This window comes from Capsella rubella, unplaced genomic scaffold (genome assembly GCF_000375325.1).
Source record: "Capsella rubella cultivar Monte Gargano unplaced genomic scaffold, Caprub1_0 scaffold_1, whole genome shotgun sequence".
NCBI classification, from domain to species: Eukaryota; Viridiplantae; Streptophyta; class Magnoliopsida; order Brassicales; family Brassicaceae; genus Capsella; species Capsella rubella.
The window spans coordinates 17,899,208-17,923,000 of NW_006238923.1; the positions used below are offsets into that span (position 1 = coordinate 17,899,208).

A 23,793-nucleotide genomic window follows, 5' to 3' on the forward strand; every position below is an offset into this window, starting at 1 on the left:
TTCAGAATTTTAAAATATTAATGTATATGAACATAATTTTTTTAATACATATAATATTACATTACTTATTAGTCTCTTCGAAAAATTAATTTTTTTTTTGTAAATGACGATTTAGAAGTATTTATGCAATAGAACCCTATAATAATGTTTACAACTGATAAAGTTAACGATTCATAATTTGGCTACTTGCTTAAAACAGTGGAATAGTAATTTCTTTGACGTTATAATTACACAAATTCCAAATGTAGAAACTCCAACAAGATGCACATGTATGAAAATTGTAGTGGCTTGTTTGGCTTATTTACATTTTAAGTTAGAACTAGGTTTTAACCCACGGTACACCGCGGGACAATTTTTTTGACTAAAATATTTATATTCAAATTATATTTTTTAATTTTCTTTAGTGTTTAAAATTGTGTAACTGTATTTTGATTGTGAATTTTACTACTTATAAGCTCGTTGGATAATTTTTTGTAACTAATTTTTTTTATTACTTATAATCATATTTATATAAACTCAAATCCGTTCAATCAAATTTATGTAAATTCAAACCCATTCAATAAAATATAATCATAGTTATAAGCATATTAGTCTTATTTATAATTTTTTTAAACCATTGTCTAAAATTTTCTACCCGATGTGTAACGTTGTACATTTTTTTTCTTTATGATTCAGTAATATATGTCCGTTTTCAAAAATTCAAATTACAACATATGCGGGAAAAAATATTTTGATTATACATATGTTATATGTAATAATATAAATTTTTAAACAAATAAGATCATATAAAGTTATTTGAGAGATATTCAATTTATTAGGGAGATATTTTAGGAAAATCGAAGTAGTTGTAGATCTTTTACAAATTTAAACCTTATAGTTAATAAAATTATAGAAATGGCAAGGCTTTATGATTGCAAATAATACAAAATAAAAGGTTACTTTCCAAAAGGTACTTCAAAAATGTTAATATAGATTCCAAAGAACATCCCATCACTCTTTTCAAAAAAGAAAAAGAACAAGGTTATCAAATTGATCATAATCAATTAGGTACACGAATGTTTTTGTTTTTCCAAAGATGATTTTGATATTTTCCACAAAAACATAAATAAAATGAAGATTTTATGAAAAATAGAGACGCAGTTAAAAAGTTGTGTTTGGCTTCGGCTTTGGCTTTTGCTACTATACGACTTGGGATTTAAATACCACTTTTTGCTTCCTGTTTCCCTGCTTCATCATCACGCACACCTCTCTTCTTCTTCTTCTTCTTCGATCTCTTCCTTTTTCTCTCTACACGATTCGATTGATTCATATACCAATCGAATCGATCGATATAAGTCATGAGTTTCTCCAAATGGGTTTCTTTTGTTTTGATCCTGTACTTGCTCAATTCGTGTCTGATTTCATGTTCTTCGAGTGGGTTATCTCAAATCCCTTCAAAGTTTCTTACTTTTGCTAAAAGGAATGATTTTTTCGATTGGATGGTTGGAATCAGAAGGAGGATCCATGAGAACCCAGAGCTAGGTTACGAGGAAGTAGAGACATCTAAGCTTGTTAGAGCAGAATTGGAGAAGATGGGTGTGGCTTTTAAGTACCCAGTTGCTGTAACTGGTGTTATTGGATATGTTGGAACTGGTCAAGCCCCTTTTGTTGCTTTAAGGGCTGATATGGATGCTCTTGCTATGCAGGTCTGTCTTTGATTTTCAAAGTTTTAAAATTTGGATGAGAGAAAAAAGATTGATTTGACTTGTTCTCTCATCTTTTTATGGAACTCTGTCTTGTGGCTTTTTTTTTTTTTTATATTAGTAATGAATTATCATGTCTCTGTAATATGGTTGAAGATTTGTTGAGTTTACATCTCTGTGGGATTTTGTTTTCTTATGTGATTTGTAATTTTCTTGAATTGTTAGTGGACTTATGAGAAGTGCTGCTTTATTTTAGTTGGATTCATATTGAGCAGATTATGTTGGATTGTGTAGGAAATGGTAGAATGGGAGCACAAGAGTAAGGTTCCAGGGAAGATGCACGCTTGTGGACATGACGCTCACACTACAATGCTCCTCGGTGCTGCGAAACTGCTTAAAGAGCACGAAGAGGAGCTACAGGTTTAGTGTGTACTGTATTGATCTAATAGCATTTGTAAATTTGAATCTGCGGAGTCTTCGTTGGTCTCAGGATTCTAAAAACTATGTGGACGTTTTCTTCACCAGGGCACAGTGATTTTAGTTTTCCAACCAGCTGAGGAAGGAGGAGGAGGTGCAAAACAAATTGTTGAGGCTGGAGTATTGGAGAATGTAAGTGCAATCTTTGGATTACATGTCACAAATCAATTGGCATTAGGTCAAGTGAGTTCGAGAGAGGGTCCATTGTTGGCTGGTAGCGGGTTTTTCAAAGCTAAGATAAGCGGGAAAGGAGGTCACGCAGCTCTTCCGCAGCACTCCATAGATCCCATATTGGCAGCTTCAAATGTTATTGTTAGCTTACAGCACCTTGTGTCACGAGAGGCAGATCCTTTAGACTCACAGGTATAAATATAATCTTTAGCTCTTCAAATGTCTCTATATAGGATGTGGAGTGCTTTGATTTATGTGTTGAGTGTTTACAGGTAGTTACAGTTGCTAAATTTGAAGGTGGTGGTGCTTTTAATGTGATTCCGGACTCTGTTACTATTGGTGGTACATTCCGAGCCTTTTCAACTAAAAGCTTTCTGCAACTCAAGAAAAGAATTGAGCAGGTCAGTTGTAACATTGCCTTTTGATGTGTACTTTAGAACTTTTGTTTTCCTCCAGAGACCGACCTGCTTTAACTTTCTTTGCGAGTCCAATGTTTCAGGTTATCACAAGGCAAGCGAGCGTGCATATGTGTAATGCGACAGTGGATTTCATTGAAGATGAGAAACCTTTTTTCCCACCGACTGTAAATGACAAAGACTTACACAAATTTTTCAAGAATGTTTCAGGCGATATGTTAGGAATTGAGAATTATGTTGAGATGCAACCATTGATGGGATCAGAGGATTTCTCTTTCTACCAAGAAACAATACCGGGACATTTTAGCTTCGTAGGAATGCAAAACAAAGCTCATGCACCAATGGCGAGCCCTCACTCGCCGTTTTTTGAAGTTAACGAACAATTACTACCTTATGGTGCTTCCCTTCATGCTTCCATGGCCACAAGATATCTTCTTGAATTGAAAGCTTCAACTCTGAATAAGAGTTACAAAAAAGATGAACTTTGATAACAACATTGGCTCTTCCCATTCTTCATCTCTTCCACTCGAAAATGTCAAAACATGGTAACAGTTTTTTTTTTAACAGAGCCTGCCATGTAAAGATTAATAAAATTGTTATGCAGTGTCAAGCTTCTTTTAAAGTCCCCTCATCTCTGAGATGGTGATGAATCTGATTGTAAAAAATCCGAGAAATACAAAACTTTACTTCAAAAAGTAACAGTGAATTGAAATGAGAGAATATTACAAAAACGCTACACTCTTAGGTTTATGCTTATGTTTCCTTTGAGATGACAAATCAGATTGAGAGTTATCAGAAAAGTCTCACAATGGATGCATCAGACAAACATCTTCAAGTGTACAAAATTCGAGAGCCTCTTCAAATGTGAGAAAGATACAATTTTTCGTTGGTTTGTTTCTTCTTCTTCTTCGTCGTCGTTGTTTATTTAGATCCAAGTTTCGATTATTCCACAATCCAATTTGTTCGTCTCTCTTTCTTCCAAATCTTTGCTTCTTTAAAAGTCCCAATCTTTCTGAGTTTCTATTAAAAAAAAGTGTCTTTTTTTTGGTAATCTGTTGTTCTCTTACAGACATTTGTCGTAAACTTTGTCCGATTGGATTTTTTTCGTCCAAAAGACTCTTTTACATTGGGATTGTTAAGGAAACACAGAAACTGGATTCTTCTGGAAGTAACAGCGATTTCTGATTATATATATATATCGATAGGCGATAGCTAAGAAAGGGAGGAGGTGTTAGATGAGAGTAATGGAGATGGAGGAAGGGGTTAAAGATAATGCTGTATCAACACCTAAATCGAGAGTTACAAACCAATCTAGAGCTCTTTTGTCGATGCGGCTGCTTCAGATTTTGTTATTGTTTCTTGTGTTGACTCTTGGGATCTCAGTTGTTAGTATACACATGATTAAGTTCTTGAAAATTCAACATCTGGATCCTGTGGCTCCAACCACTTTGATCTCTATGTATGGTCATGGAATTGTTACTTTAGATAGCTTTATTAGGCCTCCTTCCAATGTTTGGCACACAATGAATGACACTGAATTGCTTTGGCGTGCTTCCATGGAGCCACAGAGGAATGGGTATCCGTTTAAACGGGTTCCTAAATTGGCCTTCATGTTTCTCAGCAAAGGTCCTTTACCGTTTGCTCCTCTCTGGGAGAAGTTCTTTGATGGATATGAGGGTCTTTATTCAATCTATGTTCATGCACTGCCTAATTACAAATCGGATTTTTCGAGGTCATCTGTGTTTTACAGAAGATATATCCCAAGTCAGGTACTGTTTTTGATGTTTCAGAGGGACATCTTGCAACCATTTTTTTAGTGTTTGCTTCTTGTGTTCCTCACAATATCGGTTTCTTCTTCATTATAGGCTGTGGCATGGGGAGAGATGAGCATGGGTGAAGCTGAAAGGAGGCTTTTGGCTAACGCGTTGCTGGATATATCTAATGAATGGTTCATTCTGCTGTCTGAATCATGCATTCCTCTGCGTGGTTTCGGCTTTATCTATAGTTATGTCTCTGAATCAAGATATAGTTTCATGGGTGCTGCTGATGAGGAAGGACCTGATGGAAGAGGTAGATATCGGGCTGGAATGGAACCTGTGGTCAAACTAAGCCAGTGGAGAAAAGGGTCTCAGTGGTTTGAAGTTAACAGGAAACTTGCTGTTGAGATTGTTCAAGACACTACTTACTATCCCGTATTCAAAGAGTTTTGTAGACCTCCATGTTATGTTGATGAACATTACTTTCCCACGATGTTGTCTATGAAACACCGGGTTTTGTTGGCCAATCGGACATTGACATGGACAGATTGGTCACGTGGTGGTGCTCATCCAGCTACTTTTGGCAAGGCTGATATAACAGAAAGTTTTCTCAAGAAGCTTCCAGGAGCCAAATCCTGCCTCTACAATGATCAGCCGTCTCAAATCTGTTATCTCTTTGCCAGAAAGTTTGCTCCAAGCGCATTGGAGCCCTTACTGCAACTTGCACCCACGATTCTTGAGTTGGCTTCTAACAGATCTTCCACTCGTCGCTCGTGGTTTTTGTTTTAATAAGTGCTTGAGTATGATCATGGACAGAACTGATCCTAAATTAATCAACCAGGTATTGCAATGGTTAAACATATTTTTGACATGACAGATTGTTAAATAAAAGGTAGTTTTAGTTGTTTTCAGTCCCTAGGGGGAATCAGATATCTCTTGCTCTTGATAGAAAGTAGGATAAAAATTGAGGAGAACAGTTTGTTTACCGTAAAGCTGCATCAAATGATTCATCAACGCCATAAACTGGACGCGTTCCTGCTTATGGTTTTTGAGATATTAATGAATGGTTTTAGTTTTTGTTGGTCAATACGGCATTCCATTTCTGGTTAACAAGTTCTTTGCTTATGGAAGATAAATGAATCTCTGGTTGCCATTTCTAGGTGATGCAGGGACTTCATTGTTCCTTGTATCATCATTGTATGTCGCCACTATGCTTACTTTCTTAAAACCAAGTTTGGCAATTTCGCAACCAGCTGTTGAACCTGCGCTGCATATGCAGATAGTACATTAAACGAAAGGAAACCAGATTCGTCTGGTTAGTTACTACTTACCATTCAAACACATATCGCGCAATGATCATCTGCTGATTGTGAAAAGAAAACAGTATGTAATAATCATTAGATAGATCTTTAAAATGATTTATGATATATTGGTCTCACCTTTTAAAACTGTTTGTCACCAAATAACTTTCTCAACAAAATCACTAGAGTTACTCAATCAAAGCGGAAGCAGATCAAGCAGATACATCTTCATTGTAAATCAAATGGCACACCGAACTAAACTGTTGAGATTCTTTGGACTTTCATTGTTTTTCAGAATCTAACAAGTTTGAGTTTTGAGTGAGCAACGTTAAACTAATCATCTCGAGTCTCGACGTTGAAGTTTTTTTAGGCCTTTTCCAATAATTAAGAGATATATGTTTTATGTCCTTTTTTTTTTGTTTTTCTTGCTTTATATTCCCGTACCGTCCAGCAAATACAATCGTCCAATGTCGAGTTTGTTTATTCACGTGTCACAAAACTTGAAATGAAAACGAAATGATTCTCTCCAAACAAAACAAAACAACAACAAAAACAGTTAAACAGATTTTGCAAATCGAAATTTTTTGTCTTCACAAGTGAGGATGAAATTACAATCTCACCTTCAAGATCGCAATGATTCCTACATGTGTACTAAAAAAAAAAAAAAAAAAAAAAAAAAAAAAAATCCCTTTGCCAGCAATACAAAGGAAAAAATTAAAAACATATTATCTAGCATCACATGTTATAAACTATTCACAATTTGCGTTTAACCAACCTTAAAACACACTTGTTAGATTATATGTTAATATTTGTATAAGAATTGCATATATTCTTCTGTTACCAAATCTAGTATACTTTATAATTAATCCCGACTTAAACCTATTTTAAACATAATTTTCTTGCTTCTATTCACCATATCGTAAAACAACAAAAGAATTGCAAAAATATAAGCTCTGTAAGGAAAACACCCGACCGTGAGTCAATCGATAACACATTAATTTTATTTTACATTTTTGATGAGAAAATGATAATTCGTAATTTTACCATTTCAAAAAAAAAAAAAAGATTGTGCAAATAGTATGTGATTTTTTAAATCTATTATGCGCAAACTCACTTTTTGTGATTGATGATGTCATCATTTTAATATAACGGATGAGATTGTTTTGATTTTCTCATCTAACGGTTTATATTTGTTGATGATTTTAAAAATTGTATAGTTTTATACCCAACAATTGTGTTTATTCGTCGTACCCCTAGCTTTAAATGTTTGCACCATTTTGTTTGCACACATCTTTGTTTTCACACCCCTTTGTTTTTATATATACAGATTTCTAGATATGGACTATGAAAAAAGTTTTTGTTTCTTGAGTATTGTAGTCTTTCTGTGTGTGTGTGAGAAGGCTATGAAGCGTTTGAGAGGATGGCGTTCTATGGAATATAGCGTCGAGATTGTTTTTGTGATTGATGCTGTTATCTTTTTAATATAACGGATGAGATTGTTTTGGTTATCTCATCTAACGGTTTATATTTGTTAATGATATTAAAAGTTGCGAATTTTTATACCTAACAATTGTGTTTATTCGTTGTACCCCTAACTTTAAATGTTGGCATTTTTTTTGTTTTCACAGCCCCTTGTTTATATATGTAGAAGAAAGTGAAGTTTGAGAATTATAACTAATTTTCCACTCGAAAAAGTAATTTAACAATGTTTGTTATTTTAAATATGCAGCAACGCACAGGCCGACATCCTAGTATAAAAAAAAAATCTAAAATTTGAGATATGATTGTAAATGAGGATATTTTATATATACATTTACAATCATATCTCCATCTAAATGCACCATTGAAACTCTTAAATCATTTTGGAAGTGTTTGAAAAGGACATCTACATGGTCCATACGGGTGATGTGTTAAATTGCACTAAAGGAACAACACCTTCTGCAAGAATTCAGATGGGGATGGACCATCGATCTGGAGAACAAACGGACATCACCTTGATCGTAACCAATTCGGGTAAAGAACATGTTTTTTCTGGTGACTTGGGATCTAAGAAAACTACAAAAATAAAATATCTAAGATCTTTTATGCAGTTTCCGTAGTGTCTTTGGCTTGCTATTTGTGAGAGTTCTTGGTTATAAATACTGCTTTCTCCTACATGTTTTCTTACTTCACCATCACGTAGAAACCTCTGTATTTGAAAATGAGTGTTGCCAAATTGGTTTATGCTGTTTTCATCCTTCACTTGTTCAACTCGTTTCTGTATTCATGTTCCTCCAATGATTTATCTCAAATCCCTAAGAACTTCCTTACTCTGGCCAAAAGAGAGGATTTTTTCAATTGGATGGTTGGAATCAGAAGGAGAATCCATGAGCACCCAGAACTAGGTTATGAGGAAGTAGAGACATCTAAGCTCGTCAGGACAGAACTGGGGAAGATGGGTGTGTCTTATAAGTATCCAGTTGCTGTAACTGGTGTTATTGGATATATCGGAACTGGTCATGCCCCTTTTGTTGCTTTGAGGGCTGATATGGATGCACTTCCTATTCAGGTATGATAAGGTTTTTGATTTTCTTATGTAATTTTAAATTACTTCAGCCACAAGGTAATGGATTCTTACTGAAGAGATCATATGATTGAGTTGTGTAGGAAATGGTGGAATGGGAACACAAGAGTAAGATTCCAGGGAAGATGCACGCTTGCGGACATGACGCTCACACTACAATGCTCCTCGGTGCTGCAAAGTTGCTCAAAGAACATCAAGAAGAGCTACAGGTTTAGTGGTGTACTGTAATTTATCTTTTTAATCTAACTCTCTGTTGAAAATATCAATGTTGGTTGGTTTCTTTAACACTCTGTTTGGGCATTTTCTTCATCAGGGTACAGTGGTTTTGGTTTTCCAACCAGCTGAGGAAGGTGGAGCAGGAGCAAAGAAAATCGTGGAGGCTGGAGTATTGGAGAAAGTGGATGCAATCTTTGGGTTACATGTTTCGAATCTATTGGGATTAGGCCAACTGAGCTCAAGAGAGGGTCTATTGATGGCTGGTAGTGGACGTTTTAAAGCCAAGATAAGCGGGAGAGGAGGTCATGCAGCTCTTCCTCAATTCGCCATAGATCCGGTATTGGCAGCTTCAAATGTTATTCAGAGCTTACAACAGCTCGTTTCGCGAGAGGCAGATCCTTTAGACTCGCAGGTTTAGTTTAATATCTTTGGCTCTTTAAGGAAAAGTAGTGTCTCCTATATGCATGTGGATTGATTTGAGTGAGTGCTTACAGGTGGTTACAGTTGCTAAATTTGAAGGCAGTGATGCTTTTAATGTCATTCCTGACTCTGTTACTATCGGTGGCACATTCCGAGCCCTTTCACCTAGAGGTTTGGAGCAACTTAAGATCAGAATTGAGCAGGTCAGTAACTTTGCAATCTGATATTGTACTCTGAGACATCTGTGTCTTCCTTTCATCTTGAATCAAGAGTCTTGATAAACGCGAGTCAAATGTTTCAGGTTATCACAACGCAAGCAAGCGTGAGTATGTGCAATGCAACAGTAGACTTTCTTGAAGATGTGAATCCTCCTTTTCCGCCGACTGTGAACGACAAAGACTTGCACCTGTTTTACGAGAGCATTTCAGTGGATATGTTAGGGACTGAGAATTATTTTGAGACACTACCAGTGATGGTATCAGAGGATTTCTCTTTCTACCAAGAAGCAATGCCAGGACATTTTAGCTTTCTTGGAATGCAAGACAAAACTCATTCACCAATGGCGAACCCTCACTCTCCCTTTTTTGAAGTTAATGAAGAATCACTCCCTTATGGTGCTTCCCTTCTTGCCTCCTTAGCCACAAGACATCTTCTTGAGTCTTCTTCATCGCCAAATAAGAGTAACATGAAAGATGAACTTTGATGCCAACGTTTCATCTCTCTTCTTCATCTCATCTACTTATTGAAAATGTCAATCATGGTTCCGTGTTGTCAATCAATAAAAATAAAATACAGTGTCAAGCTTTATTAAATCTTTCTCCGAGATGATGAAACTGATGATTTCAAACACATATATTGAACATAAATCGATACAATCCGAAATTGGTCCGGCCTGATCAATCTACAGTATGTATATCGAAACGCATGTCTAAGTTAATTATCTCACGTTTATGTCTCTGGCCAAGGCACAGACCGTAAGTCACTCAAGAGCACAAATCTGGAAGTTCCTTAGGTCACAAGTAAGTCCTTGGAAAGTTTGTGCCTCACGCATAACTGCTCAATATTTTCTTCCCACACATGACCCTAATCAGACCCAAACTATACTGTAAAAAAATCCTCACATCTGGATCAAACATTTATGAACAACGATTTTTTTTTTTTGGTTATTCGAACTCACAAACGTAAAAACATATATAACAGATTAATTTGAGAGACCACAAACATTACAAAAATGAAATCAATAAATAATCATCTCAAACGAGGAGGTGGATTGGAACCAAAGCCAAGTGCAAGCTCTTCAACTGAATCTGTTGATCCAACTGGCAAATGCTTTTTCCTCTCAACTTCTACAGCCAAACTCTCCTTAAGAGCCGTCAACACTTGACTCATTCCAGGTCTCTCGCCAGAATTTCGACAAACGCAAGCCACTGCTATTTCCACGGTCTTGAATGCAGAGTTTGGATCATAATCTCCGCAAAGACTCGGGTCAAGAATCTGTACAATGTTATCTCTAGAGAGCAAAGAATCAACCCATTGACTTATATGCATCCTTTCCTCATTCTTTATGATCGCGGGTTTCGCAGTAACAATCTCTAATAGAACTACACCGAAACTGTACACATCGCTCTTCTCGGTTAACATGTTTGATGTGTAATACCTGCAATGAAAGATCAGATTATTTTATGAATAAACCGGCAGAAGAAAGCACATTTTTTTTTAGATTTTCGGCTACGATTCGAGCTTGGTACTTACTCAGGGTCGACATATCCAGGAGTCCCAGCTATGGCTGTATTCAAATGACTTCCCTCTGCTGCATCAAATGCTCTCGAAAGGCCAAAACCGCCTAACTTGGCATTGAAGTTTCCATCTAAGAACACATTTGTACACTTGACGTTTCTGTGAATGATCGGCGGCGTGCAGCCAGTATGCAAATACTCAAGTCCTATAAGTCATTCGCAATAACAGAACTTGTTATAGAAACAGAACTCCAAGATGAAGGGAGATTGTTTCAGTCTAATACAGAAGTAAAATTTCAAATGATAACCTTGTGCAACATCAACCGCGATCCCAAGTCTATCTTCCCAGCTAAAAACAGTTGTACTGTTTTCTGCAGAAGACAAGATTATAAATCTGAGATATTTTTATTACTTGTACTTCAAGAAAAACATAAAGCAGAACAAGATTTGAAAACCTGAGATATGTTGTTTCAAGTTTCCGTTAGCCATGTACTCATATATAACCGCCATTTTATCGCCTTCATTGCAATAACCAAGCATGGTTATAAGGTTTTTATGATGAATTCTGAAAAGGTGTTTGACCTACAATTAGAATTCACATATAGAAAAACTCTTCTAAGTCCCTTTTCATTATCGGTTAGTAATCAAATAAAATTTGTTGTTAAAGAGTTCTGGCATGGTATACCTCTGCTCTGAGTTGTTTGTAGCCTTGAGAAGATAGTGAAGAAACAAGTTTGACAGTCACTTCTTTACCATCTAACTGTCCAAGGTAGTTTCTTCCAAATCCTACCTTTCCCTGATCTCTATCGAAACCATTAGTGATATTAACAATCTCAGCATATGTAAACTTCCTATTTGTTGGTTCCAAATCAAACGCATCTACCGCGGTTTCGTTCCCTTGGTAGTCTGTCATTCCGCTCTCTATTCTCTGTAATGATGGATATGTTGAGAAACCGGTTTCTCTTCGCTGCAACGATGGACGCATTGAACCAGTATCTCTCCTCTGTAACGACGGTCCATTACTTGAAGCTGTAATTGTCCTATTTATCATTCCACCTGCAGACAAGTCATACACATTACCATTTTACCAACAAACCATTTCTTCTGAAACTCAAAAATAAGTTAACTAAAACATTTTAGATACCTTGTTTCTTCTTTCTCATGAGGATAAAAACTATTGCTGCAGATATGATAACAAGAAGAAGCAGCCCTGCAAGTGATGCAACTAATGGAATGACAAAGCCAGGAAGTTTATTCTTCTTTGATCTATTTCGTGAGACCTCTTCACACGCACTTGTAGGACAAAGACTTGGATTCCCATTGATACTGCATTAGATATATACCAATCATTATGAGTTAAAACAGTTTAACAATTTTTCGAGCTCGAACATATATAGAATGAGAAAGCAAAGTGTTTTCTTGGAGTACCTAAACGACTCTAGTCTGTCCATGAGAATAGGTGGTATAGGACCACTAAGCTGGTTGTTCGCCAAATGTCTACAAAATCCACAATAGATACTGTCATTTACTATATAATTATTAGGAGCTATGAGTTAAGAAAGTACATACAGGACTCTCAGGTTTTGAAGTTGAGCTACGAAAGCTGGTACTGGTCCAGTCAAATTGTTATTTGACAAGTCCCTGAAAGTTTTGAAACGTTAGCTAGCGACTAGTACTACTATTTGCATACCTTTTGTGACCAACAAGAGAACAAACTTACAGAATTTGTAACTGTGAAAGACGGGATATATCAGAGGCTATCTCCCCTGTTAGTCCGGCGGATGACAAGTTCCTGTTTCATAGAGCAATAAACTGCTGAGACTTACTCAAGATTGAGAGAAGTAAACTGTTTATAAGACACTTACAAAGCTATTACTCTAGGCATGTTTGTGCCATTGAAGCTACAATTCAGACCTTCCCATGTGTAAGCTTGAGGTACACACACGTCTCCTTCCCAGTTTTTCTTGACTTTATATGCAGACTTGATATCCCGCATAGCCGAAACTATAAACATTCACAAAACCGGGAGATAAACACAGTGAGAAAGTGGTTGGTTTCAGGAACTAGAAGAGGTCATGAGAGAGAGAGAGCTTACGGTCTTGTTGATCGGTTGATGATTGCGGTAGTTTGTTTGTAAAGTAAGTCTCCATAGCATTGATCAGTGGAGGAAGAGATGAATTCTGAGTCTGACGAAGAGAAAACTGGAAGCTCTTTGCTGTCAACGGGTCTGAAGTGAAGAGGACTAATGTCCGGAAGTAGTTAAGACTAAGCGGTTTCCCAAAAGCCTTTTCGTTCAACAAGATCATGAATTCTCTTGTTTCTACGGTTCTGGAATCCGGTTCTTGAAGTTCCGTAAAATACAAGTAAAAGTAAAACTCAAGAGAGGGATCATCTGGAACCCATCCAAAATCTACAGACCCTCCTGGAATATCTGGTACAATTCCACTTCTCATCACAACTTGTGGAAGACGAAAGGTACCGGTGCTGTTGCTTGTGAGAGAAGTCGACGGGTCACTTAACGACTTGGATCCATTTGGCGTGGAGGGAAACCATATCCGATCGAAAACATCGTTTGGATACCTAACCGTTAAGTTTGTTGTTGATCCAAAATCCAATCTTTCAAAGAGCTGGAGTGATCCAGATTGAGCAACGTAAGAAGAATTCAGCAACGGTCTAAGTTCCAATACCGATATAAAAGGCGTACCGTTACCTGTGTTCACTAAACACACTTGTAACGTATCTGTCAACACATAGTACATGATCTCCTTGGACACTGTTTGCATAGGAGACTCAAGTTCAACAGTGTCCCATTTGTTTGGACCCAAGTGAAGATCGAACCGCGGTATCTCGTTTCTCGAATCGTAGTTACCGTACATAAAAGCCGCCCGGATCAAATACTTGGAGCTGCTATTAACAGCAACAGTGTAACAGTTTCTGATTCCCTCTGGAAAACTTCTAACAGACCACATGCTCTGCATCATGTTTTGTCTATTCTCAGGCGCCACGAAACTGCTGGCTCCTGTATCCGTATAACTCGAATCCGAAACATACTTTACACCGGTTGATGTCTCCGTGTAGCTGGAATTTTCCGGTTGTAACCCGCAATCGATGCTAATGAACCCTGATTCAGATGTTTTAAAAAAAATCTCTGTTTCTTTATTCATATCATGTAGATAAAAGATCAAAGAAGAGCATAATCTGTAACTTGACCAAACCTGATTGATCCTGAGCGTTGGCAAGATTGATAAGAGCCACACAGCAAAGAAACGTAAGCACAGCCTTCGACGACATCATCTCAGTTCTTCAAACAGCATAAAACAGCCATCATCTCCTATAATGTAACAACTGGTTTATCCATTTCTGAGAAGCACCAGAGTGGGTTCAAAGTCAACAACTTTAAAAAGACTATGTCAACGCTTTTGTTAGATACGAATCATATTTGTTGTGCTCACAACGTATAAATCATTATTGAACAACAAGTAGCTTTTTTTTTTTTTTTTTCTAAGTTGATTTCTTTAAACAACTTGTGTATCTCTCTGCTAATGAACAAGTCAACGGTATGTAGTAGACAAAAACAAAATTAGAGAATTGCTTATATTTTTGGTTAGGTTTGACCAAGACAAAAGAGATATGTTCACATGGGTTCTTTCCTCTGCAAAGAATGGGCCAGAAATAGAAATAAATCCCTGATTTTGTAACCTAGATAAGACAACACAACAGGGTAAACAGTAGTGTCTCACGCCATGATTTGTTTGAACAAAAACCATTCTTGGCAATGGTGTCTTATTGTGTCGAAAGAATCATTGTAAAGAATGAATTTAAAGTCTTACACTCATCCTTTTAAGTTTTAGTTCTAATTCTATATTCATAACAAAAAAAAAAAAAATCCTTCAGTTCTTTGATTAAAGTTATTTTGAGGTTCTCTATAGTTTTGTGAATCGCTGTTGAATAGTGAGAAATCAACGGCTAACTAAAAAACAGAAAGTCAACAGTCAAACCTTAATAAGGTTAATTAGGTTTAGGCCATGTGCACTCGTTTTCGTTTCGACATATACAGTATTTGGAATTTGGAAATTGGAATATCGACACTTGGGGGCCGATTGGTAGTGACTTTTAAGGCTTTAAAACAATTTTAAAGTCTTAACGGCTATATTTTTATCAATCAAATTTTTTTTTTATTTTTAGTTTTTTAAAAGCCTTAAAAGTGACTTTATTTTTTTTTCTTCTTTATCTCTATATTAGTAAAAGAGAAGTACAAAGGAATACGGGTCGGGTCAAAATTAAAAAATTAACCCAATTTTAACAATCTCTATATTTCAAAATTGGATATTAAATTGGGTTTGGATACATACACCGGATACTTTCTAAATCTAATTTTAAGATTATATTATTTCCTTAACTAATTTTATGATTTCCTTGATGACAAAAAAAAAACTAATTTTATGATTTCCTAATATTTTTCTAACTAATCAATTATTATTTTTCTTTAACTTTTATTTAATATTATTTTCAATTTATGATATTATACTATATAATAAAAAGATATTTTTTTTTGTATATATTGCAATTTGAATTTTTCAAAACGGACATATAATATTCAACTACACTCGGTTAAATATTTTGGAAAATGATTTTAAATCAGTATAAGTATGACCATTATTCAAACCATTGTTACATGAGCATATATATAAGTTTAAAAAGTTTAAAATATTATAATTAAAAGGTCCAAATATATAAAAAATTTAGAATTTAAAATAGTTAAAATATTTTTTGGAGAAATAGATGTAATTTTGGGGATATAGGTGTAATATTATTGATGAAATATTTTATATATCAAACTATGTAAATTTTAGATAGTTCGCGGGTAGTTTATGAAAATCACAATTATAATGGTAAAGCGAGTTATGAATAATATTTTTTACAAAATGAATTCTTACGGGTTGGTCCTTCAAAAAATATATAGTAAATATGTAATTTTTACATATATTCCTACTTCTACTACAAAATAGTCAAATTAAATAATTTGTCGATAAATATTCTTTCGTACTGTTAAATTTTCACTTTTATAATTGTATCAAAATTTAATGTATTATTATTTACACGCTTTTTCGTTTATATTTTATTTAAAATTATTACACAAATATATCATTCATCGTAATCGACTACATTGCAATAAAATTAAAATGTTAATATATTATAATCCGTTAAAAGTTATATATATGTAATTATTTCCCCCGCGCTATAGCGCGGGTACGAACCTAGTTTTCTCTTTATTTTTAAAGTCTCAATATCACGGCTGTATAAACTTTAGAAGAAATAAGTTTTAAAAATTATTTTTTCTTCTCCCTATAATAATTAGAAACTCTCTATACATTTATATATATTTTTTTCAAACTTTTTTTTTGTAAATTAATTATCAGTATTTTTTTTACTTTTTTTTGACATCCACTTTTCTTTATAAATTTAATATTTTCAATATCACAATTGTATTTTCTTATATTATAAATATTAAAAAACTTTATTTATTTGTCACTATGTTACATATGGATAAATATTGATCATCATATATAGGCATGTCAATTAGGGCTAAAGCACGCGGGCTAGTCCGACCCGGCCCTAAAAAACATCGGGCTCGGGCTTAAATATATATGTCCAGAAAAAACCGGGCCTTATGGGATAAGCCCATTCGAGCTAAAGGGTTTTATGGGCTTAACCCGGTCGGGGTCGGGCTGGCCCGAAAAGCCCTTAAATAAATATATTTTTATTTTTGTAAATATTGTAGTTTGAATAGAAGATTTGATTAATGAATTAATTTTTCATATTTACTTACTAGCCTTATTTAATACTTTTAAAATCATCATCTATCATATTTTCTATTATTTATATATGTCAAAACTGAACAAAGCTAAAATTATATATAGATATTGACTCTATCATCTACTTTAAAGTATTTTAGTTCCATGTTTTATTAGGTTAAAGTGTAAATAATTTATTTAGTCTTCAATTTTTCTCTTAAATTAAGTTAGTTTTAATGAATATTGATAAGTTATTTAAATTTTGATACATTATTTTTATAGTATACTTTTAAATATTGTTTTTTAAAAACTATTATGAACTTAGAAGTTGATTTTTTATCGTTAGCTAAAACCCAAAAAAGCCCGAAAAGCCCTGTAGCCCTGTTAGGGCCGGACCGGGCTTTGAAATATAGGCCCGGATATTTTTCGGGCCGGGCCGGGCTGGGCTCAAATATATTAGGGCTTTACGGGTTTTGGGCCGGGTCAGGCCGGACTAGCCCGATTGACATGCCTAATCATATATTTATAAAAATTATATATAATAGCAAAAAAAAAATTCAACTTTTAACCGTTAAAGTGTTTACAGCCAAAATTTTTACAGCAAAAGTCTCTACAGTAAAAGTCTTTACAGTCACAGTTTCTACAGCCACAAGTAACAGCCTTTACCAATCGGCGCCTTGATTTTAGGTTTTTTTTTTTTTTTTTATATTTTGATTACTGCATTGTATTTCATTATTTTGGATTTTCAAAAGTTTTTGCATAATAGGTCAAACAAATCCAAATCTTCTAAAATCAATTTTTTATCAATTTAATCATTCCCACAGAAAATCCAAAGATACCGACTTCTTTAGAAAAAAAAGTTCTCGCACGTCTGATTTTTGTAGAAATATTTTAGTAAAGTTTTTTTTTAACTTCCAATTTTATTAGTTATTTTATTTTATTTTACATGAGAGATATTTTTGAAAAATGATATTAGAAAATAAATATTTTCCTTTCTAGATATTGAAAATGATAGTAGAAAATGAATAATTACACTAAAATGATCAATTCTCAAAAATAAGACTAATTTAAGTTTTTCTTCCAAATTTAGCACACACTCTTCTATTTTCCGAAATTAGCACTGTATTTCAAAATTAAATTTTAAACTGTAAACAATAAATCTACCCTCATAAAACTATACCCTAAATATAAAATAGTCAACCCAAACCTAAATGTTTTTTTATAAAAAAAACTTTTTAAAATATATAATTATGTTAATTAGTGCTATTTTTGAAAATTTATAGAATGTGTATTATTATTATCCATAAAACATAGTTTGCTACTACTTGAGGGTGTTTCTCATTAATAAGTACTGTAAATGTATCTTTATAAAAAAAATATTTAAAGTTTAGCTATACGGTTAACTGATTTTTAAGGTTTAATCGTATTCAAAAACTTTCATATTTACATGAGAACTAATGCGTTTTGAATTTTACGGTAATGTTTAAAAACTCGAACTTTTTATTGTTGTTAATTCGATGTCAAACAACCGATTTTGTTATAATTTTCCAATTCCATACCGGAAAATATTTAAATAAACAATATAATTTAATGTAGTACATAGTTACTTTACCGAAGATTTGTTGCAATTTTAGTAGTAAACATCAATAACATAAGAAGATGCATGTATATCGCCCACTAGCCACTAGGTTATATATATTAATGGATTGTAATCTTGTAATAATGGTGCCAAATTGATATTGACCATATATTTTCCATATTTTCTTCTCATTTTTGTTTGTTCTGTTTATTCAATAAAGTCGTGGTCGTCTTCTCTCCATATACTCAGTTTTATTGGTGCATGTATTATTAGCACATCACCAAGTCACCAACCAAATTCCTTTCTGACTTCTCAAATTTTAAGGTTTTCTTTTTGATTCAAGTCTTCTAAATTTTGATTCAAATGAAATGGTAATAAAATTTCAATACATCAGAACTTAGAAAATCGAAATTATTGGTGAAATTTTTTCACATTATCACCAATAATTTAATTTTAAAAGTTGGAAATCCCAAAATTATTGGTGGGATTTTCACATTATCAAAAAAAAAATTCGTGTTATGTAATGGTCTAACTCTAATTAGACAATTATATATTTATTCGTCAACGCAACGCCTTAACGTAAAAAAATCACAATTGGTCACCTCAACTAAAAATGTTTGACTTTGAGCTCACAATAATAGTAACCAGTACAAACGCGGTTCAGACAACAAAAGCAAGTCCCACTTTTCAAACCTTTTTATCACAATATATCTTCATTTGATTCCTCCTTCACCTTCTAATCCGGCAAAACAAAAGTTCAATGGCGTTTTTTTCTACCTGCAGCCTTCTCATAGGTCTTCTGCAACTATTCTCAGCTTTGTTTCTTAGTCTTGCTCAAGATCAGTCAGGTTAACAAAAATATAAAATCTTCATCATCATCAAATCCTGTTTGGTTTTGAAACTCTTCTACTAAAGGTTCTTCTTCTTTTGTTTTCTTTTTCCCCTCAGGATTCATCAGTTTGGGTTGCGGCTCGCCGAGAGGAAAAAGCTTTCGTGAGATTGCTACAAACATTACTTACATTTCCGATGCGGATTTCATTAATACCGGTGTTGCTAGAAGCATCAAACAAGATTACCGTAGGGACTACCAGCAACAAACATGGTATAGATAATAACACTCTCAAGCTCAATTCTACGTTAGCTTAAACCTCACGCTATATGTTTTTTTTATTACTTCTTCCACAAGGAACCTACGGAGTTTTCCTGAAGGCAGAAGAAACTGTTATACCTTGAATCTAACCATAGGGGACAAATATCTAATCAGAGCAAGTTTCCTTCACGGCGGTTATGACGACGAACCCTCAACGCAATTCGAGCTCCACCTTGGGCCTAACCTATGGTCTACAGTTTCAACCACGAACGAGACCAACGCAAAAGTCTTTGAGATGATTCATCTCTTGACCACTGATCGCTTGCAAATCTGTCTTGTCAAAACAGGAGACTCGAAGCCTTTTATATCCGTTTTAGAGCTTCGTAAACTCGTTAACACAACTTACTTGACCAAACAAGGGTCATTGCAGCTCGTCGTCAGAGCAGACGCTGGCGCAATTACCGACACAGTCTACAGGTTAGTTGGTTTCAAACTCTCTTGTCAAGTTTTTGTATGAAAAAGCTCCTAAATATGCTCTGTTTTTAGGTACGGGAAAGATGTGTTTGATCGTGTCTGGACTCCGTATAATTTCGGGAAATGGTCACAGATTAGTACCAATCAGACGGTGAATGTCGATAATGACTACCAGCCACCCGAGGTCGCTATGGTCACAGCCTCTGTTCCAACAGACCCGGACGAACCTATGAACATTTCTCTCCCTGGGGAGGACCGCGCTATGCAATTCTACGTTGTTATGCAATTTGCTGAAATTCAAGAGCTCAGTTCCAATGAAACAAGAGAGTTTAATATCATGTACAATGACAGGCATATCTATGGACCCTTTAGACCGCTTAATTACAGAACTACTTCTGTATATACCCCTTTCGAAGTTGTCGCGGATGCAAATGGACAATACATCTTTTCGCTTCAAAGGACCGGAAATTCGACATTACCTCCTATACTCAATGCCATGGAAGTTTACTCGATCAGCTCATTGCCACAACAAGAAACTGAAAGAAAACAAGGTATGAAACTAAATAACTAACCACTTTTGTGCTTTTAGTTTTGATCAAGAAAGCAAACTTTCACTTACATAAGAAAATATATTATCAGTTGATGCAATGATGAACATAAAATCGGGTTACGACTTGAACGAGATTGACTGGGAAGGAGATCCCTGCGCGCCTCGGGATTACAGGTGGTCTGGTGTTAATTGCAGTTATATTGACAATGAGCAACCAAAGATCATTTCTTTGTAAGTAATTGAATTTTTATTTGTTTCTGTTTTGAGAGCAGAGTTTGATTTGTTCTTCATATGCTTTTCATAAAGGGTTTAAGAAAATCATTGATCTTTGAAAACAGGAACCTTTCTTCAAGTGGCTTGACAGGAGAGATATGGGAATTCATATCAGACCTTACCAATTTAGAAGTTCTGTAAGTACTTAATATGCTCAAGTCTCTTTGAAAATGGGGCAAAGTTTTGATTTAGAGTTGTATGTCTTGATGGGTTTTTTTTTTTTTTTGTTGTTGGCTTTGATTTTCTTGCAGTGACTTGTCTAACAATACTTTAACTGGTTCAGTCCCAGAGTTTCTAGCAAACATGAAAACCTTAAAACTCATGTAAGTTCAAAAGTGAAGAGGCTCAAATTTTTAAAAATTTTATTCCATTAACACCAAAAGGATAACATTTTGTAAACTTTATTCAACCTGTCTTGTGCAGTAATCTATCAGACAATGATCTAAATGGCTCAATCCCTGAAACTCTCCTTGATAATGCACGAAGAGGATCATTATCGTTAAGGTAATTAGTAATCCATGCGTGTGTATGAGCCAAAAAGAAAAGAAAAAAAAAATTCCATAATACTTTTCCAATCAAATTTGTTTTTCAATCACCAATTTGAAAACCCTAGCATTGAAGGAAATACTGGACTCTGTTCATCTGCTTCATGTGCTACCGCGGGAAAGAAGAAGAAAAGCGCGGTTATTGCACCTGTTGCAGCATCACTTGTTTCAGTCTTGCTCATAGGAGCTGGAATCGTTACTTTCCTTGTCCTTAAGAGGAAGAAGAGATCCAAGCTTGGTTCAAATCCTAATTCAGGTACTGGTACAACACCGTTACATTGGAGGTCTCACCACGGCTCTGAATCTCCCATTATAGCGAAGAACCGGAAATTGACTTACCTTGATGTTCTAAAGATCACAAACAACTTTGAGAGGGTTCTTGGTAGGGGAGGTTTTGGTGTGGTTTATTACGGCATCTTGAATAGCGAACCAGTTGCGGTTAAGATGCTCACTGAGTCCACTGCACTTGGTTACAAACAGTTTAAAGCCGAGGTAATTAATAACAGATTGAACCAAATTTAACTCTTTATCTAATGTAGAAAACAGTGTTTTGATTGCGTCTTGTATCATGTTTTTGTTTTGTTTACTTTTTAGGTTGAGTTGCTTCTTAGAGTTCATCACAAAGATCTCACATGTCTTGTTGGATATTGCGAAGAAGGCGATAAAATGTCTCTGATCTATGAGTTCATGGCAAATGGAGACTTGAAAGAGCACTTATCAGGTATGATTGTTTGCTATACAAAATGTTTTTAATAAGTTGTAAGTTTTCACTTGTATGATTCTGATACTATATATTGTTTGAAAATTTGATATCAGGGAAGCGTGGACCGTCGATACTAACTTGGGAAGGAAGGCTTCGTATAGCAGCTGAATCAGCGCAAGGATTGGAATATTTGCACAACGGATGCAAACCCCAAATAGTTCACCGCGACATTAAGACGACTAACATCTTATTAAACGAGAAATTCCAAGCTAAGCTTGCGGATTTCGGGCTTTCACGGTCTTTCCCACTTGGAACTGAAACTCATGTCTCAACCGTAGTCGCTGGAACTCCCGGATACCTCGATCCCGAGTAAACCTTAATCACTTCTTTTTACAACACCTATTTGATTTTTCTATTTTCATGTTAACTAATTAACATTGTGGATTGTCCATTTTTTTTCTCTTTCAGATACTACAGAACTAATTGGTTGACCGAGAAAAGCGATGTGTTCAGCTTCGGTGTTGTTCTACTAGAGCTAGTAACAAACCAACCAGTGATAGACATGAAAAGGGAAAGATCACATATAGGTGAATGGGTAGGTTTGATGCTATCAAGAGGAGACATTAACAGCATTGTGGATCCTAAGCTTCAAGGAGACTTTGATCCAAACACGATATGGAAAGTTGTTGAGACCGCAATGACTTGCCTGAATCCGTCTTCTTCACGGAGACCGACGATGACTCAAGTGGTAATGGATCTGAAAGAATGCCTGAACATGGAAATGACAAGAAACATGGGAAGCCGTATGACGGATTCAACTAATGATTCTTCAGTTGAGATGTCCATGAATTTCACAACAGAGCTTAATCCAGGAGCTAGATGACTCATATCTTTTGTAAAATTTGATTGAAGCTACAAGTTTCTTTGCAGACACGTTTCTTTCTTTTTTTCTCTGTTTGTGATGAACAGAGTCAGTCTTAATTGCACTCAGTTCCGGTTCTTTATTATTTAAAATTAAAATCATTATTTTTTTTTAATCTGAAGGCAATTTAGTGTTGGTAGATCATAACATTCTCCGAAAGCGCCATACTTGTTATGCAAGGTATCTCCGAAGTTCCACTAGAGCAGCTCTACTCATGGTACTTGTTGGGTTACTCTGAATTTTTGTGGCTAAAATTAAATGCAACAGTTCACTAAAGGGTCCAACATAGAGAGAATCGTTTCTTTTACAAGGCCCTGAAAGAAACGAGTAAGCCACGTGTGTAACTTTGATTGTGTAACGATTAAATTTATATAAAAGAAAATATTTTTTTATATTCAATTGATGAATTGATGAATCAAGTGATGACTTTGTTCTCTTTGTGTAATTCTGGTTAATGAAAAGGTTTATGAACTTCATCAATAGCTTAATTGAATTGTGTTGTGGAGTTCAGAATTGAGCTAGTGGTGATAAGAATTGTGTGGTTCTGGTTATTGAGTTTTTATTTAGTGATGGTTTCAGCTTCATCAGAAGTTTAAATTTTCTCTATAGTGACATGATAAGTGTGATCGAAACCTACATTGGTTTTGTAATTGAACTGTTGTAGTTGCATGAGAACAATCTTCTTTTTTTCATGTCGTTGGTTCTTCTCTTTTCTTCATCACACTGATTCATAATTTTCTGTTGCAGGTTTGATCAAAAGGCTCAAAGTATAAAGGAAGTTCTGGAAACTCACTTCTTAATTGTGTTCCATATTGCTGTCTGTAGGCGTATAAAAGAAGTTTTGGAAACACACATATTGTTTGTGCTTCAATTGATGAAGTGTATCATGAATGTTTATAACTCTTTTCTTTAAGTAGTTGGTTGAATCTCCATATTACATATAAATTTCATTGTTTTTGTACTGGCAACTTTTAGACTTTTCTCTTATTTGTTTGTGTTTATGGGTGTTACAGAGGAGCAGCATTTGGTTTATCAAGGGCGTTTCATTGTCTTCTCTTTATCTCATGTCTACTACTTTCCTCGAGGAGCAGCATTTACTCATTCTGATATATTTTGCTTCAAT

The 23,793-nt window shown here is 35.0% G+C and overlaps 5 protein-coding genes across 5 annotated transcripts; 4 read left to right on the forward strand and 1 right to left on the reverse strand.

The window, feature by feature from the left end:
• The first annotated feature begins 1,215 nt into the window (after positions 1–1,215).
• Positions 1,216–3,368, forward strand: LOC17897097 (IAA-amino acid hydrolase ILR1-like 4). The gene is made up of 5 exons (XM_023789348.1): positions 1,216–1,685; positions 1,977–2,102; positions 2,208–2,522; positions 2,603–2,731; positions 2,830–3,368. Exons 1-5 carry the CDS (start codon positions 1,338–1,340, stop codon positions 3,232–3,234), a joined length of 1,323 nt encoding a protein of 440 aa, XP_023645116.1. The 5' UTR covers positions 1,216–1,337; the 3' UTR covers positions 3,235–3,368.
• Positions 3,369–3,518: 150 nt separating this feature from the next.
• LOC111832529 lies at positions 3,519–5,590 on the forward strand. The gene is made up of 2 exons (XM_023789349.1): positions 3,519–4,515; positions 4,612–5,590. The coding sequence occupies exons 1-2, from the start codon at positions 3,982–3,984 to the stop codon at positions 5,290–5,292; spliced, it is 1,215 nt and encodes a 404-aa protein (XP_023645117.1). The 5' UTR covers positions 3,519–3,981; the 3' UTR covers positions 5,293–5,590.
• Positions 5,591–7,848: 2,258 nt separating this feature from the next.
• LOC17897049 (IAA-amino acid hydrolase ILR1-like 5) lies at positions 7,849–9,815 on the forward strand. The gene is made up of 5 exons (XM_006305800.2): positions 7,849–8,352; positions 8,451–8,576; positions 8,681–8,995; positions 9,078–9,206; positions 9,305–9,815. The coding sequence occupies exons 1-5, from the start codon at positions 8,005–8,007 to the stop codon at positions 9,704–9,706; spliced, it is 1,320 nt and encodes a 439-aa protein (XP_006305862.1). The 5' UTR covers positions 7,849–8,004; the 3' UTR covers positions 9,707–9,815.
• A 176-nt stretch (positions 9,816–9,991) lies between these two features.
• Positions 9,992–14,033, reverse strand: LOC17899977 (LRR receptor-like serine/threonine-protein kinase IOS1). Its single transcript, XM_023790111.1, has 12 exons — positions 13,955–14,033; positions 12,835–13,860; positions 12,605–12,743; positions 12,460–12,531; positions 12,309–12,380; positions 12,168–12,236; positions 11,884–12,065; positions 11,425–11,795; positions 11,195–11,321; positions 11,048–11,110; positions 10,756–10,945; positions 9,992–10,660 (listed from the first exon to the last, which is right to left on the reverse strand). Exons 1-12 carry the CDS (start codon positions 14,031–14,033, stop codon positions 10,252–10,254), a joined length of 2,799 nt encoding a protein of 932 aa, XP_023645879.1. The 3' UTR covers positions 9,992–10,251.
• Positions 14,034–18,806: 4,773 nt separating this feature from the next.
• On the forward strand, positions 18,807–22,785 carry LOC17896764 (LRR receptor-like serine/threonine-protein kinase IOS1). Its single transcript, XM_006306670.2, has 12 exons — positions 18,807–18,961; positions 19,062–19,215; positions 19,300–19,680; positions 19,750–20,228; positions 20,317–20,458; positions 20,566–20,637; positions 20,752–20,823; positions 20,924–21,004; positions 21,114–21,537; positions 21,640–21,766; positions 21,862–22,117; positions 22,217–22,785. Exons 1-12 carry the CDS (start codon positions 18,874–18,876, stop codon positions 22,629–22,631), a joined length of 2,691 nt encoding a protein of 896 aa, XP_006306732.1. The 5' UTR covers positions 18,807–18,873; the 3' UTR covers positions 22,632–22,785.
• The last annotated feature ends 1,008 nt before the right edge of the window (positions 22,786–23,793 follow it).